Below are 15,311 nucleotides of genomic sequence, written 5' to 3' on the forward strand. Positions count from 1 at the left end.
GTAACCTAGAGGGCAGTGGAGATGGGTTTGCTAGCATATAGCTTTTGTTTGAATGACCAGGACATAGTGAATAAATTAATCTTTTCTTGGTGACTTAGCATCTTTATAGCTCACAGGTTTTATCTTTTGTCATGTATAAAACATGTCATGATACTGCTAAAGGCCGCTGTGGGTTTCTGTCTTGTTTTGTTTTGTTTTGTTTTGTTTTGTTTTGTTTCCCCTCTCTACAAAGACAGTATGATTTAAGGGGATATAATACTCTTTCTTTCTCTCCTCCCCATTTTTGTTTTCTTTTCTGTTTCCCTGTCTTCCTTGTTACTCTTTCTGGCTAGTATTTTATACTCTTGACTAGCTGTTGTATGATTTAACTTTACTCAGGCTGTGTCTTTTGCATTGTTAGAATGGCTTTGCTGTCTAATGCACATAGTAATGTATAGATAACCTTAGAGTTCTTTGTAGAACAGAAATCTATTGCCTTTGGAGAGTTTACCAAAAGAGACTCCAGGAATCTGAAATATCAAAATGTGCTGCTGTGCTTGTGGCTCTACATTATTGTTGTTGTTGTTCTTATTTATTTCCTTTGATAGAAACAGCCAACTACTGTTCTTGAAAATGGGCATCACTATGTCATGGTTGTTAGTATGCAAGTCACATATAATTCAATGCATGTGTGTAAGAAAGGGGCCATTTTCATTGGTACCTACAGGTTATTTTTCTTAAGTTGGCCTTTACATTACAATAAATTAAAGCATGTGATTAGTGCTTTTAAAAGCAGCGCAGGATATAATAAAAGATAGCTGTCTTCTTTTAAAAAAAAAGCATCAGAAATTTAAAATCTTATCATTAAACAAGCCCTATGTTTTTGTATTGCTTGTTCCAAGTAGCAGTTGTTTCAATAAGTTAATTTTGATTGTTATTACTATGAAGAAGAAAAAAAGACTGTCAGAACAAGACAGAATGAACAGGGAGCTTTCTTTGGAATTTTGATCTCCTTAGTGTAACATTAAATTATATATCTGATAACCCAAAAGAAAGTCTTAAAAGAAAATATCCAATCCCTGCATTTGTTTTTTATTGTTTGTTCTTGAAGCCAAATTCTTGGAATTTTTCATGGTCACTATTTTTTCTTAAATGTTTTAAGTATAGAATGGTATATATATTATACATATATATGTAGAAAATAATGGAAACTATAATAATAATGAAGTCGCTCCCCCAGTCTTTTAAATGCCTACCCAATATTCAGTGTACCCCATAACGAACCAACCACTCAAGTATCTACTGTTTTAATATCTTGTCATCCTCTACAGTTTCAGTATTCATATTAGCCAAATATGAATATAGATTTTTCTCTTCCTAATTCTTTTTGGGAGGGGCTTGTGGGTTGGTTTTATTTTGTTTATCTTTTGTAGTTTGTTTGTTTGTTTTGAGACAGGGTTTCTCTGTGTAGCCTTGGCTGTCCTAGTCTCACTTTGTAGACCAGGCTGTCCTGGTGAACTCACAGAGGCCCACTTGCCTCTGCCTCCCTGGGTACTGGGATTACAGGTATGCGCCTAGCTGTCTCTTCTATTTCTAATTTAAAGTAAAACATATTATTTATAGTTTCTGATTTTTTTAACTTTATTTTTCAAAGCTCTGTTAGCACATGGCGAGCCTCCTTGTTTTTGTGACAGTAACATTATATTCTCTCGTCATTACTTTAAAGCTTACTTCTTGGAGGCATTTATGAGGTGTTTGTTTGTTTGTTTGTTTTGTTTTTTTCCTTTGCTGACCCAAGTACTACCTCCACTAGTTGTCTGTGTCTGTACCTTCAGGCCTGTATTGTTACTACGTGTAGATATATATGTGGACACAAGTATTCATGTAGAAAGAGCCATAAGGATCATAGAGAACCATGGACCCTCTCAGCACGCAAGTGAGAGAATGAAAGACCACATTGTCCTTCACTAAGTCTAGAACTTAAGCCTTCCCCCAAAAGTGAACATTATGAATGCTTAAACCTAGGCTCAAAGACAGTCTGTCTGACTGCACTCCAGCCAGGTTTTTTGCCTTAGCCTTGTTGGCCTTTAGGGACCTGGCAGGTGGCTACCTAAATATTTATTACATGAGTGTCCTCTGGTCTGAGGTATGCCTCATTGGGAGCGCACTTGTGTGGCATGTGCAAGGCCCTGAATTAGATCCCAGCACTACAGGGTGTTCTTAAATGCGTGCACTACTCTCTCGGATTAGTTCTCTATTTTCTTGACTTGAGTCCGTCCTTCTAGCTCAGCATTCTTGAGCAAGCTCTCCCATTGGCTCTTGTTCTGTCTTCTTTGTCACTGTTGATTCCTACAGAGAATTCAACTACTCTCAAATTTTTAATTGCTACAGTTGTTTCTTCATGTTTTCTAAATCTATCTTCAACACATATACAGTATGTACGGGGTTTATTTGTGATAATTTTTGTACCAAAGTATTACAAAATGTGTTTTAGAGATGATGCAACTTAGTTTCAGGGGGTTCACCACACTGTTTAGAAGGTTCCTCTTGTAGCTGTAAGTATTAGAACTACATAGTCCCTGCACGTGATTATTCATCCCCTGGACCCCCGCACTTAAAAACACAGAAACAGTGTAAGAATTAGAAAGTAGGAATTCTAGCAGTACTTGACTCTGATTTGTGCACTTGAAATATAAAACTGCAGAAATTTATTAAGGATTATTCAGCATACTTTTTGTTGTTTTTGTCATCTAGGAAATTCAGAATCCGGGCATGATGTACAGGATAGGGCCTGATGGCCAGTCAGATAGCCAGCGCTGTTTCCTTTCTGCTCACAGCATGCTACTACTACTATGAGCTTCTTCTATTTAGTTTTTTGTTGTTGTTGTTGTTTGTTTTTTGAGACAGGGTTTCTCTGTGTGGCCTTGGCTGTCCTGGACTCACTTTGTAGACCAGGCTGGCCTTGAACTCACAGAGATCCTCCTGCCTCTGCCTCCCAAGTTCTGGGATTACAGGCATGCATCACCACTGCCCGGCTTTTTTTTTTTTTTTTTTAAATCTTACTGGATGTGTTTGTATTTTATTGGTACTTTTGACTTTTTTTTTTTAATTACACATACTTGATTTTTAAAAGATCCTTCTTTAAACTTTGGGTATAACCAAGAAAGACTTGGAAATCGGTTTGTTTCTTTTTTTTTCCTACATCTGTAAACATCGAGTTCATTTTTTACAATGACATTATAGTATCAGTGTGTTTTTAGTTAGACCTGTGCTACTATTTTTGTTACTTTATAGCATTATACATTCACTAGTAAAGAAATGCATTGGAGATTTTAAGTTAATATATAATTCATCTTGGAGTAATACTGTATTTCTCTTAAGTATTTGGAATTAACACATACTTTAAAGTGGGATTTGACTTTATCTTGAATATGCTCTGTATAAAGGTGGCTTTTCTAGCCTAAATATAAAATGCTATTTATTTTCTTTTTAACAAAAAGAACTGATTCCTTTTTGGATAATTACATCAACTTAAAAGAATAATTTTGTTTTACTTCAGGGTAACTTATTGGCAGAAACTATACAAATAATCTTTAAATTGTTATCCCATTGGAATTACAGCTAACTTTAGGTTTATTAAATAGTTCATGTAAAATATTTCAATTATTTTTTTTCTTCTTGTTGCAGGAGCTAGAGTTAATGCCAAAGACAGCAAATGGTTGACACCTTTACACAGAGCAGTTGCATCTTGTAGTGAGGTATGACATTTCTCTTAGTAAATGTATATAAAGAAGCACTAAGTAGGCCTGCATGGGTCCACTTTAAAACTGCATTTTTAACAGAAGAAATAAACTATCGGAATATCTACACTAGTCATTTTACTTCAGAGTTTGTATAAACTAAACTAATTGTTGCATTTCTCCTTTTGTGTGTCAGGTTCTTAGAGAGTCTGAAGTAAGCAAGTAGAACCCCTCATTTCTGCCCCTCCTTCACAAGAAAGTAGTTTCCTAGCACACAGTTCTCTTTGGGTCTTTTATTGGTTCATAATACCTATCCCAAAGTATAATGTCATGAGTATATAATATTACTTTTAAGTGCATTTTTATGAAAGAGAGAGAGAGAGAGAGAGAGAGAGAGAGAGAGAGAGAGAGAGTGTGTGTGTGTGTGTGTGTGTGTGTGTGTGTCCGTGTCCCCAAATGCATGTTTATACTTGTTTGGACACACATGTATATGTGAATGTTCTTGCACATGTGTGTGGAGGCCCAGAGTTGACACCAGGTGATTTTTCTGGATCACCATCTACGTTATTCATTGAAGCAGCGTCTCTTGTAGAACTAGAGTTCACCAACTCAGGCTAGGCAGGCTTGACCTGGGTATTTGCTGTTTCTGCCTCCAGAGTGCTGGGATTGGTGGCAGCTGCCACAACTACCTGGCTTTTTTTTTTAAACAAGGGTTCTGGGGGTCTAAACCTGGGTCCACACACTTGTACTTTATCAAACACTGTGCCATTTCTCCACCCCCTGATGCCCATTTAATCGGTTTGCAAAGTATTGCCTTAAAGAATGTGAGGTTTCTCACATGAAAAAAGATTCTTTCCTGTTTATAGCCCTATATTGTTGGTGCATTAGGATAACTGGCAGTTGTCCTGGTTTAGTTGGGTTGATTGGTTGGTTGGTTTGTTCAACTTGGCATAAGCTAGTCATCTAAGAAGAGGTGTTGTTGTTGTTGTTGTTGTTACAGACTGTTACTCTGTAATGCAAGCCGACACCTAACTCCTGATTCTCTTGCCTCATCCTCTCAAGTGTCAGAATTATAGGTATATACCACCATACCCAGTTCGGTCTGTGCATGTGCACACTCTTCACCCCCCCCCCCTTATTTATTTTTAATTTTTTAAAATGTGTATAGGTGTTTTGCCTGCATAATGGCTGTGTTCCACATACATGTTGTGGGCCCATGGATTCCAAAAGGGAATGCCCGATCTTCTGGGACTGGAGATACATGATTCTAAGCTGCTGTAGGTCCTGTGAATTGATCCCAGATCCTTTGCAAGAGCAGCTAACACTCTAAACTGTCAGCTATCTCCAGCCCCAGAAGAGAGAATCTTTATTGAGAAATAACACTATTAAGATTTTGGCCTGTAGGCAAGTCTGTGGGGTGTTGTCTTGATTAATGTTGATGTGGGAAGGCCCAGCCCACTGTGGGTAGTACATCCCTTGACATGTGGCCCTGGATTATATAAGAAAGCACACTGAGCAAGTTAAGAAGGGCAGGCCAGTAAGTAGCGCTTCTCCATGGCCTCCACTTCAGTTCCTGCCTCCAGGTTCCAGTATTGAGTTCTAGCCCTGACTTCCTTTCATCAGCTGTCTGATGAAATAAACCCTTTCCTCACTAAACTGCTTTTGGTCATGGTATTTTATCACAACAGTAGAAACTCTTAACTAAAACAGCATTCTTGAATAGGTCTGTTGATTTTCCCTTACTGGAATGGAATTGTGGGGTGGTAGACTTCTGCGTGTCTTTGATTTACTGTCTGGCTTCCTCAGCAAGTTAGTAGATTCCTGAGCATCTCTTCAGTCTTTCTGCCAATCCTACTAAATACTAGTGCTGTTCCCTATATTTCAGACAGTTCTAATTGTTCTTTACTTCTGCTGTAAACAAGTCTTATTTAGTCACCCTTGTAACTTTACAGCTCTGCACACTTCAGTGTTTTCCAGTGCATTTGTTACGTATAGCAATCTTGAGAAGATGGTCAGTTAAGACCCTCTTTCTCCTAGCTAAGAGCACCAGGGGGCAGTTTTGCAAGACTTGAATAGAATGGCTTGTAAGTGATAGGATTGAGTTCTTTATATATATGCCCAGGAATGAAAGCTGCGGCATAGAGTAGTTCTATTTTTAATTTTTAAAGGAATCTCCAAATTAATTTCCATATGGCAGTGTTAATTTTCACCTCCACCAGTAGTGGATATGTATTCCTCTTTCTGCACATCCTCCCCAACGCTTATTGACTGACAAGGAGAGCCAGTGAGCTGTGAGCTCCATTGGCGTCTGCTGGGAGGTCCTTCTACTGTGTCACATCTGGAGGGTGGCATTGTTGGAAATTGCAGAGGTTCGTGAGAGCATCAGCTAGCTGCTAGCTCTGACAGGCGGGCCTGTATGAACTCAACCACTGTGCAGGAAATTCAAAAGGGGCCACAGTCTCACACTGGCCAGTCTTTGAACACCTTTTGCAAACACTATATTTTTCAAACTCACACAGGATGGTTTTAGTTATGTTTCTAGCATCAGAGTCAGATTTCTTTTCTTTCTTTTGGTTTATTTACTTGATTTTATGTGTCTGAGTGTTTTCTCTGCAGAGGCCAGATAAGAGCCCTTAGTGTCCTGAAACTAGAGTTACAAATGATTGTAACGTGCTGTGTGGGTGCTCAGAACCAAACCCAGGCCTCCTCTGACCCATGTCTTCAGCCCCTGTTACTAGGTTTCTTGATGATCGCCATTCTGATTGGGCTAAAGTAGTTTTAATTTGTATTTCTCTCGTGGTTAGAGATATTGGACACTTTTAAAAATCAGTTACTGGCCATTTGTGTTTCTCACTTTTTAAAAAAAAATGCATTCATTCATGTATTTTATCTATATGGGTGCTGTCTTCATGCACACCAAAGGAAGCAATGAAACCTCATTATAGATGGTTTTAAGCCACTATGTGGTTGCTGGGAATTGAACTCAGGACCTCTGGAAGAGCAGTTAAATACTCTTAACCACTCAGCCATCTCTCTAGCCTTTGAGTTTCTCTTTTTGAAAACTGTTCAGTTCATTTGCCCATTTATTGATTGGCAATTTTGTCTCCTTGGTATTTAATTTCTTCAGTTCTTTTTAAATTGTGGCTATTAGCCCCTTATGTAAAATGTAGCTGGAAAGATTTTCTCCTATTCTGTGGATTGTGTCCTCTGCTGATAGTTAAACTTTCATATAATCTGTGTCGGTGGTGTTCTAGGCAGAAAGTTCTCTTGGAACCTAGTATCTTGAAGAATCCTACCTCTCTTCCCCACCCCACCCCCCAAGTGTTTCAGGTTTTAAATTAAGGAATTTGGTCCATTTTTTAATTTGTTTCTTTACAAGGTGAAAAAATATATAATCTGGTTTTATTATTCTGCAGATAGATATCCAATTTTGAGAACACCATTTGTTATCTTCCCCTCCCCCCCCCCCCCCAATATGTACTTTTTGTCTCCGTTGTCAAAATTAAGTGGGTGTAGCTTTGTTTTATTTGTGGACTCTCCTTTCTACTTACCTTGCTGTTTTCATGCCAGTACCAGGCTGTCTCTGTCACTAACTATAGTACTGTAGTGTAGTTTGGGTCGGGTATTCTTTAGGATTACTTTGGCTATTTATATTTTTATTTTTGTAATTCTACACAATTCTTTACTTTTTAAAAAAATATACTAAATATGACAGTACATTTTGATTTGTTCATGAATCTGTGAGATATGACATCAGACTTTTGATAGATAACTGCAGTAATTCTGTACATTTTTGATACTACAGCCATTCACACAGTATTAACCCTGCCAGCCCAAGAGTATGGAAAAGTTTTATTGTTTAGAGCTCTTTTTATTCTTTGATTAGCTACATTCCTAAGTGGTTAATTTTTAAAAATGATTTTGAACAGGATATTTTTGTAATTTCTTTCTGAGTGTATATTGTTGGAATATATGAAGGCCACTGGAGTATTTTATGTGTTGGTTTTTGTCTTCTGCAACTTTGCTGTGTTTATTAGATCCCAGAGTTTTCTAGTCAACTCTATAGGGTCTCTTAAGCAAGGATCATGCCTTCTAGTTGGACTTTTTCCTTTCTTATTTTTACCCATCCCCTTTGTGTCTTTTGCTATAGGTAAGAATTTTGAGTACTTTATTAAATAAGAGAAGCGCGAATGGGCATTCTTATGTCTTCTGATTTTAGAGGAAATGCTCTGTCTCTATTTAACACAATGTATAAGTTTGTTGTGCATACTTTATTATTTTGAGGTATATTCCATCTATTCCATATCTCCTAAACTTTATCATGAAGGTTTGACATATTTTCTCAAATGCCTTTTTATCATCAATCAAAATAATTATGTGGTTTCTTTCCTTAAGTTTATTTATATGGTGTGTTGTATTTATTAATTTATGTATGTGAACCAGTGTTGCCATATGGGCAGAAGCACACTTGGTCATAATATATAATCTTAACATATTCCTGAATTCATTTGCAAGCATTTTGCTGAGAATTTTTGCATATGTGTTCATTAAAAAACTGGTCAGTGGTTTCCTTATTGCTGTCATTCTTGTGCCTTTACCTGGTTTTGGTATCATTTTCTGTTTAGTAGAACAAGTAATAGAAGAATTGGTATGAGATCTTTCTGAAAATTTGATAGAATTAATCCATTTGGCCCTGGGTGCGTACATGTGTGCGCCCTTTCCCCCCCCCCCCCCCGTCCCCCGTCCCCCGTGTCTGTCTGTCTGTCTGTCTGTCTGTCTGTCTTTACATTGTTGACATCCTCTTAAGTTTAATTATTTTTAAGGTGGTATATGTTTATATCACCTATTTTTTCTGGGTTATACAGCTTTTTTATGAGTATAATTTTCATAATAATCCCTAGTAATGATTCATATTTTGCTAGGGTTTATTGTAATGACACCCTTTTAATCTTAAATTTTGTTAATTTGTGTCTTCTCCCTTTTTATTTTTGTTAGATTAGCTAAAGGTTTGTCAGTCTTGCTAACTTTTTCAAAGAACCAGTTCTTTGGTTGCTTTTGTATTCTGTTATTTTAGTATTTATTTCATTAATTTATTCCCTGGTCTTTATTATTTCTTGCCATCCACAGAAAAATTTGAACCCCCATGTTTATTGCTGCTTTATTACTATAGCAAGGAAATGAAACCAGTCTAGCTCATCGGCAGATGGATGGATAGTTACACTCCAGTGCAAATGGAGTATTATTCAGCTCTAAAGGAAGCTGAAATCACAGTTTGCCGGAAGATGGGTGGACTTAGAATATACAATACTAATAAAGGTCACACAGTTTCAGAAAGAAAACACTGCATGTTTTTCCATGCATTGTTTCCATGGACTCTGGCCTATATTTTATATGTTTATTTCTATGCATTCATATGTAATGTATGTAAGCAAATAAATCTATATGTGTACATGGAGAAATGAAAATAAGAAAGGGTAACTACTAGATGATGAGCAGGAGGGAAAGCAGATATAGGACATGAGTTATGAGTGGCTATAAAGCTCATTCTTTCTCTAGTTTTAACTCATGGATTTGGAGGGGTGGTAGATAAATGCATAAAAATGTAATTGATGTTGAAGGTAAGAATCAGTGTAAAGTTGCACAACTTCAAGATGACTTTTCTAACTGTAGAATTTCATTGTGATTTATAGACTTTAGGTCTGGCTGATTTCTTTGTGTGATGTTTTTTATTTGCAAGTTCTCTGCAATAGGGTTTTAATTATTTTTAAAAGTCATAGTATGGAGATTCTGTTCTACTCCTGTTGTTTTTCACTTGTATATATGGTCTTGTACTTACTTACCAAATATCACTATCACTGTAAGGAGAACATTTTGCTATTTAATTATGACTATATTGCTTAATGCCAATGACATACTAAAATTCCTAGGAATCCTGACAAACATCTACTTCATAAAAGTGGTAATGTGAGGTCTTCTGTGTGCTTCTAGGAGATGAATTTCTGAAACAGTAATTCTTACATTGTCTCAATACTAATATTCATGTTAAATAGCATTACAATAAAAGATTTTTTAATATACTAATTTAATGAACCAAACCTAGTGTTTTCCACCTGCTTGGTAAAATGTAATATGTAATTCTGTGAGAGATGAGAAATATCATATTACAGTTTTATATATTTAATATCAAAATAATAAATCTTATTAAAGCCTTTCAATGTATATGCTAATTGCATTTTGCTAATAAGAAACTTGAGATATGAATGCTTAATGAAAACATGCATTCTTTTAATTTTTTATCCTTTGTATGTTTTCATAGAGAGTGCTATGCTTTTAGTAAGAAAAGAGAATGGTTTATCAGGACATATCTTTTTATGGCTCTAAGTGCTATCTTTACACTCAAAATATTTTCTTAAATTCCCATTATTTATAATGGGCTCTTTCAAGACTTTTATTTTCTCCATATGTGTACATATGCCTCTAAAGTTACTCACTCCTCTTGTTGATATTTTAGGAAGCAGTTCAGATACTTCTGAAGCATTCTGCTGATGTTAATGCTCGAGATAAAAATTGGCAGACCCCTTTGCACATAGCTGCTGCTAACAAAGCTGTAAAATGTGCTGAATCCTTGGTACCTCTTCTAAGTAATGTGAACGTGTCGGACCGAGCAGGAAGAACTGCATTACATCATGCAGCTTTCAGTGGGCATGGCGAGGTAGGTGCATTGAGTTAGAAATTGACTGCCTTTTCTTCCAGCCTCTAGTTATTAATGAATTTGCTTTCTTTTAACTTGTTCAGTTCATAGGAAAAGCAAACAAAAATGTCTATCTTCATATCTTCTGATTTTGCTCATAGCAAACCTCCCAGCTTTTTTCTTTTTCAATAGTATAAGTGCTCCCAAATTAAACTTATTTCATTCTTACTACACGTACACAAGAATTTCATGACCTAGAATGCAGGATTCTCAGCTATAGGATACCATAAGAGATCTGTCTGTCATTGTCAAGAAAGTGCAGGGAGACAGCAATTTCATTGTTCTTTTAGAAGGAAGGATAATAGCAAAGAAAGACAATGTTTAGAAACTATGGTTTCTTCTAGTTTATTAGTAAGGTAGTTCCTTAATGACAGAATTACCAAAAGGAAACAGATTAAGACAATTAGTCATCACAGGGCTGGGAAGACGACTCAGTTCATAAAGTGCTTTCTGTGTAAGCACAAGGACCTTAGTTCAGATCCCCAGCACCCTCATAAAAAACTAGGTATGCTGGTGCACACCTGTAACCCCAGCCTAGGGAGGCAGAAACAGCCTCTGCAACTTGTTCGTTAGCCTGCCTAACCAAATTGGTGAACTCCAAGTGAGAAACCCTGTCTCAAAAACTAAGGTGGAACATGATGGAGGGAAACACTCAATATCGAGCTCTGGTCTTGACATGCACACTCACAGACCTGCACACACACGAACAGGTAGGTATACACTCCACACAAAATGTTTAGTTATCTTTAATCAAGCATTGGCAAGCCTAGTTGAACCAGAGTTAGAAGAACCTCCATCCAGTCTTTTTCCCTTCTGCCTACCTACTTTTTTTTTTAATATCACTTTTGTATTTTGTTCCTATTCCTCACTTTCCTTTTTAAATAAAAAAAAAAATATTTGATTCACTTTACATCCTCCCTCCCTCCTCTCCTAGTCCCACCCTCATGCCCCTTCTCTCATTCCCCTATCCCTTACCAGAGAAGGAACGCCTCTCCCACACAGACATAGGTACCAGCCCACCCTGGTACATCAAGTCACAGCAGACTAGGTGCACCCTCTCCCACTGAGGCAAGACAAAGCAGCCCAGTTATGTTAAAGAGATCTAGAAGCAGACAGTTAGAGACATCCCTTGCTCTAGTTGTTAGGGGACGCACATAAAGAATAAGCTGCTCATCTGCTAAATATGTATAGGGGGTGTAGGTCCAGCCCATGCATGCTCTTTGGTTGGTGGTTCAGTCTCTGTGAGTCTCCATAAGCCCAGGTCAGTTTACTCTCTAGGTCTTCTGATGGCCTTGATCCCTCCAGCTTCCTCTGTCCTTACCACCACTCTTCCACAAGCCTCCCTGAGCTTGGCCTATTGTTTGCTTGTGGGTCTCTGCGTCTATATCCATCAGTTGAAGCCTCTCAGATGACAGTTATGCTAGGCTTTTATGTGCAAACATAGTAGTGTCAGGGGTTGGCTCTCTCCCGTGGGGTGGGTCTCAAGTTGGTCCAGTCATTGGTTGGCCATTTCCTAGATTTCTGCTCTGTCTTTTATCCCTGCACCACTTTTAGGCAGGACACATTTTAGGTTGAAGATTTTGTGGGTGAGTTGGTCTCCCCTTTCCTCCACTTTAAGTCCCACCTGGCTACAGGGTGTAGCCTCTTCAGGCTCCAATTCCATCACTAGTAGAAGTCTCAGCTAGGGTCACCCCCAGAGATTCCCAGAGGCCTCCCCTCTCCATCTCAGAGATGCCCCCCCCCATTCCCATGCTGATTTCCATTCTCTCTGCCAGCCTTCCCCCTCACTTCCTTTCCTAATTTAAGAAGAAATATTGCTATGTTCCAGTTTCCTGAACTCCAAGCTGTTCTCCTATCTCAGCCTCTTCTAAGCAGCTGAAACCACAGTTGTACTCCCATATACGCAGATCCTAGTCCTTCAGCATGCTAGTCTCAAGATTTTGTAGCTGGAAGCCTAGAGCCTCATTATTTCTTTGTTTTCATTACAATGCTCTGAATCCTTGCATCAGCTGTAGCATAGATGGAAAAAATATAAATATGATATTATTATTGGTTCATTATTAGATAAGTAGACTTTGTAATAGTTTGATTTAAACATAGTGGTCTACCATGAGGGAGTAAATTTAATTTCAAACATTATTGGTACAAGACAGTTATATCCTATAACACTTTAGGCTTAAATAGCAATACAACCCCTATTTAAATATTTAAACTTTAGACTGTCAAGGTTTGCGCTTACTTAGGTGTTCTTAAAATACTAAGTGACAAAGTGCCAGCTTAAAAGAGGTAGCAGCCCAACTTCAGCAACACAGTGAACCCTCCCACATTATCATACTATATCAGATGTCCTCAGCTGCAGCAGTTCAGTGCCAGAGAAGTCAGGTTAAATAATCACACGACACAGTCATGAACAATTCTACTTCTAAATCTCAATGAGACTGTTTACGTTTATTCCAGATGGTCAAACTACTCTTGTCCAGAGGTGCCAATATTAATGCTTTTGACAAGAAAGATAGACGTGCAATCCATTGGGCAGCATATATGGGTATGTACTTTTTAAATTTACTTTTGACAATATATTTAGGGATAACATGCATTTTGGTTTTTCGCATTTATGCATTTTTAATATAATGATATGTTATACAGTATCTGAGATTGTTGCCCAAGCAAAACAAGTAGAAGAGGGTTTGCTTTAACCGTACACTAGATCTAGCTTATAAAAACCGAAATAATTCTCTTTTTAACTTACAAGAGACATCTCAGACAGTGCCCTGGGATGTTTAACTTAAGATGGGTACTTAGTAAAAGCTCGTTTTCATATCCATCCTTCTTTTTATTGGACTATCAAAGTCGAAGTTGTGAAGATGCATTGAGAAGCATCTTTTTAAACTGCAGGTGTAGCTAAAGTGATACTCTGTTTGCCATGCATGCACAAGGCCTTGGGTTCAATCTCCATTACTAAAAAAACCGAGAGGGGGGGGAGTGAGTGTGTGTGTGTGTGTGTGTGTGTGTGTGTGTGTGTGTGTGTGTGTGTGTGTGTGTGTTCATATATTCACACATGCACATGTATTTACATGTGTGTCACATCAGCTTCAGGGACCAGTCCTCAGGAATTATCCGCCTTATTTTCTGAGTCAGGGCCTCTTACTGGGGCCTAGGTTTATATTAGACTGGCTAGCCAGAAAGACCCAGAGATCTGCCTGTTTCTCCCAGCCCTGGGATTGTAAGTGTGCGCTCCCACCCCTAAGAGTACCATTTTGGTCACATAATCTATTTTGTTGGCCAAAAGCTAAAGATGTGGTGTTTAGTGCCAAAAATATGTGCCTCTTATATAAAGAAATTTTTTCTAGTGTTAATTAAAGGTAAAATAGCCAGAAAGAGTTCTGTTTCATCCTAAAGTCTATTATTCTATACGGAGTTTTATATCCTTAAGTCTTGAAGACTTAATAATAATAATCTGTTGTAAGCTCTTCATTTGGACAGTTTTTGAACAGTGTATGTGATATGAAATAGCACATTTTGCATTTAAAAAGGTACACACAGTCAGTGGAGTACAGTAGGCCTTGCTTGAAGTTCATCTTCTAAAGTAGTTAAGTGTGTGGACCTTAGTCTGGCCTAGTATGTCTGGCTTGTCTTTGATAGACTTGATCATGAATAAAAAGGTATTGCTTTGCTTTGGAGATAAGCAGTACATTCTTGATCTACTTTGTGTTGCCATAACAGAATATGCAAGGTTAAGTAATTTATCCTGAACAGAATTTGATTTCTTTCAAATTTTGAAGCTTTGGAAGTCCAAGTGATGGTTCTGTCAATTGGTCAGTGCCTTCCTTCCTGCTATGCCATGTCATGACAGGACAGAAGACATTACAAGGTCAAAGAAAAAGTGAGAGACGCTAAATGACCATGGTGTAGAGGAACGTCAAGGTTAACTCTAGATAGCATAGTAAGTTGTTTTGTTTTTAGTTATTCTCTCCACCAGCAAATATTCTGAATTCTTGGATTTCTTTTCAGTCCTCTTGAATCACAGCATGAATCATGCATTATAAAAATTGATGTGCTATTTTACATTTCTTAAAAAGTGTTCAGGATATATTTAATAATTATTATATGCTGATGGATTTTTTTTCTTGTTTTTGTTTGTCTGTTTGAAAATGTTTTCAGGTCACATCGAAGTAGTGAAATTACTTGTATCTCATGGAGCTGAAGTGACGTGCAAGGACAAGAAGTCTTACACACCTCTTCATGCAGCAGCCTCTAGTGGGATGATCAGTGTAGTCAAGTACCTTCTAGATCTTGGAGTTGATGTGGGTATATAGAGTGAGCAGTCTAAGTTAATTGTTCTGTGGTTTTGTTATTGTATTCTTAGAACTTAGGTTTAAAAGATAACAGTAATATCTTTGTCCTTTCACCAAGTCTCTCTGACTCTCTCACTAGCTAGTATGCTGATATGATCAGTGTATGGTGTCTTAGGAATACTGTGCTGGAGTGAGACACCATGGCCAAAAGCAACCTGGGGTAAAAGGGCTTATTTGACTTATGCTTCCATATCACTCTTCATCAATGACAGAAGTCAAAACAGGAACCTGGAGACAGGAGCTGCTGATTCAGAGGCCATTGAGGAGTGCTGCTTACTGGCTTGCTCCTTATCGCTTGCTCAGCTTGCTGGCAATAGCACCCAGAACCCACCAGCCCAAGGATAGCACCACCCACAATGGGCTGGGCCTTCACATCAATCATTAATTAAGAAACTGCACTATAGCTTTGTCTACAGCCCAATCTTACGGTTGTAATTTCCGTATTGAGGTTCTTCTTCTCAGATGACTCTAGACTGTGTCAAGTTG

At 37.8% G+C, this 15,311-nt stretch overlaps 1 protein-coding gene across 7 annotated transcripts in view; it reads left to right on the top strand.

The window, feature by feature from the left end:
* ANKRD28 (ankyrin repeat domain 28) overlaps positions 1–15,311 on the top strand; it is a 161,233-nt gene that overhangs the window by 97,566 nt on the left and 48,356 nt on the right. For 4 of the 7 annotated variants that reach the window (XR_014782135.1, XM_084796848.1, XM_084796847.1 and 1 more), the window contains 4 exons: positions 3,667–3,737; positions 10,231–10,431; positions 12,928–13,015; positions 14,632–14,774. Coding sequence is in view for 6 of the 7 variants with exons in the window: in XM_084796848.1 (XP_084652974.1) it covers positions 3,667–3,737; positions 10,231–10,431; positions 12,928–13,015; positions 14,632–14,774 (503 nt within the window). In the remaining variant the exon portion in view is untranslated. The remainder of the gene's footprint in view (positions 1–3,666; positions 3,738–10,230; positions 10,432–12,927; positions 13,016–14,631; positions 14,775–15,311) is intronic. The other 3 variants (XM_084796849.1, XM_084796851.1, XM_084796850.1) reach the window with 1 other exon arrangement.

Source organism: Acomys minous (genome assembly GCF_964271855.1).
Source record: "Acomys minous genome assembly, chromosome: 9".
Classification (NCBI taxonomy): Eukaryota; Metazoa; Chordata; class Mammalia; order Rodentia; family Muridae; genus Acomys; species Acomys minous.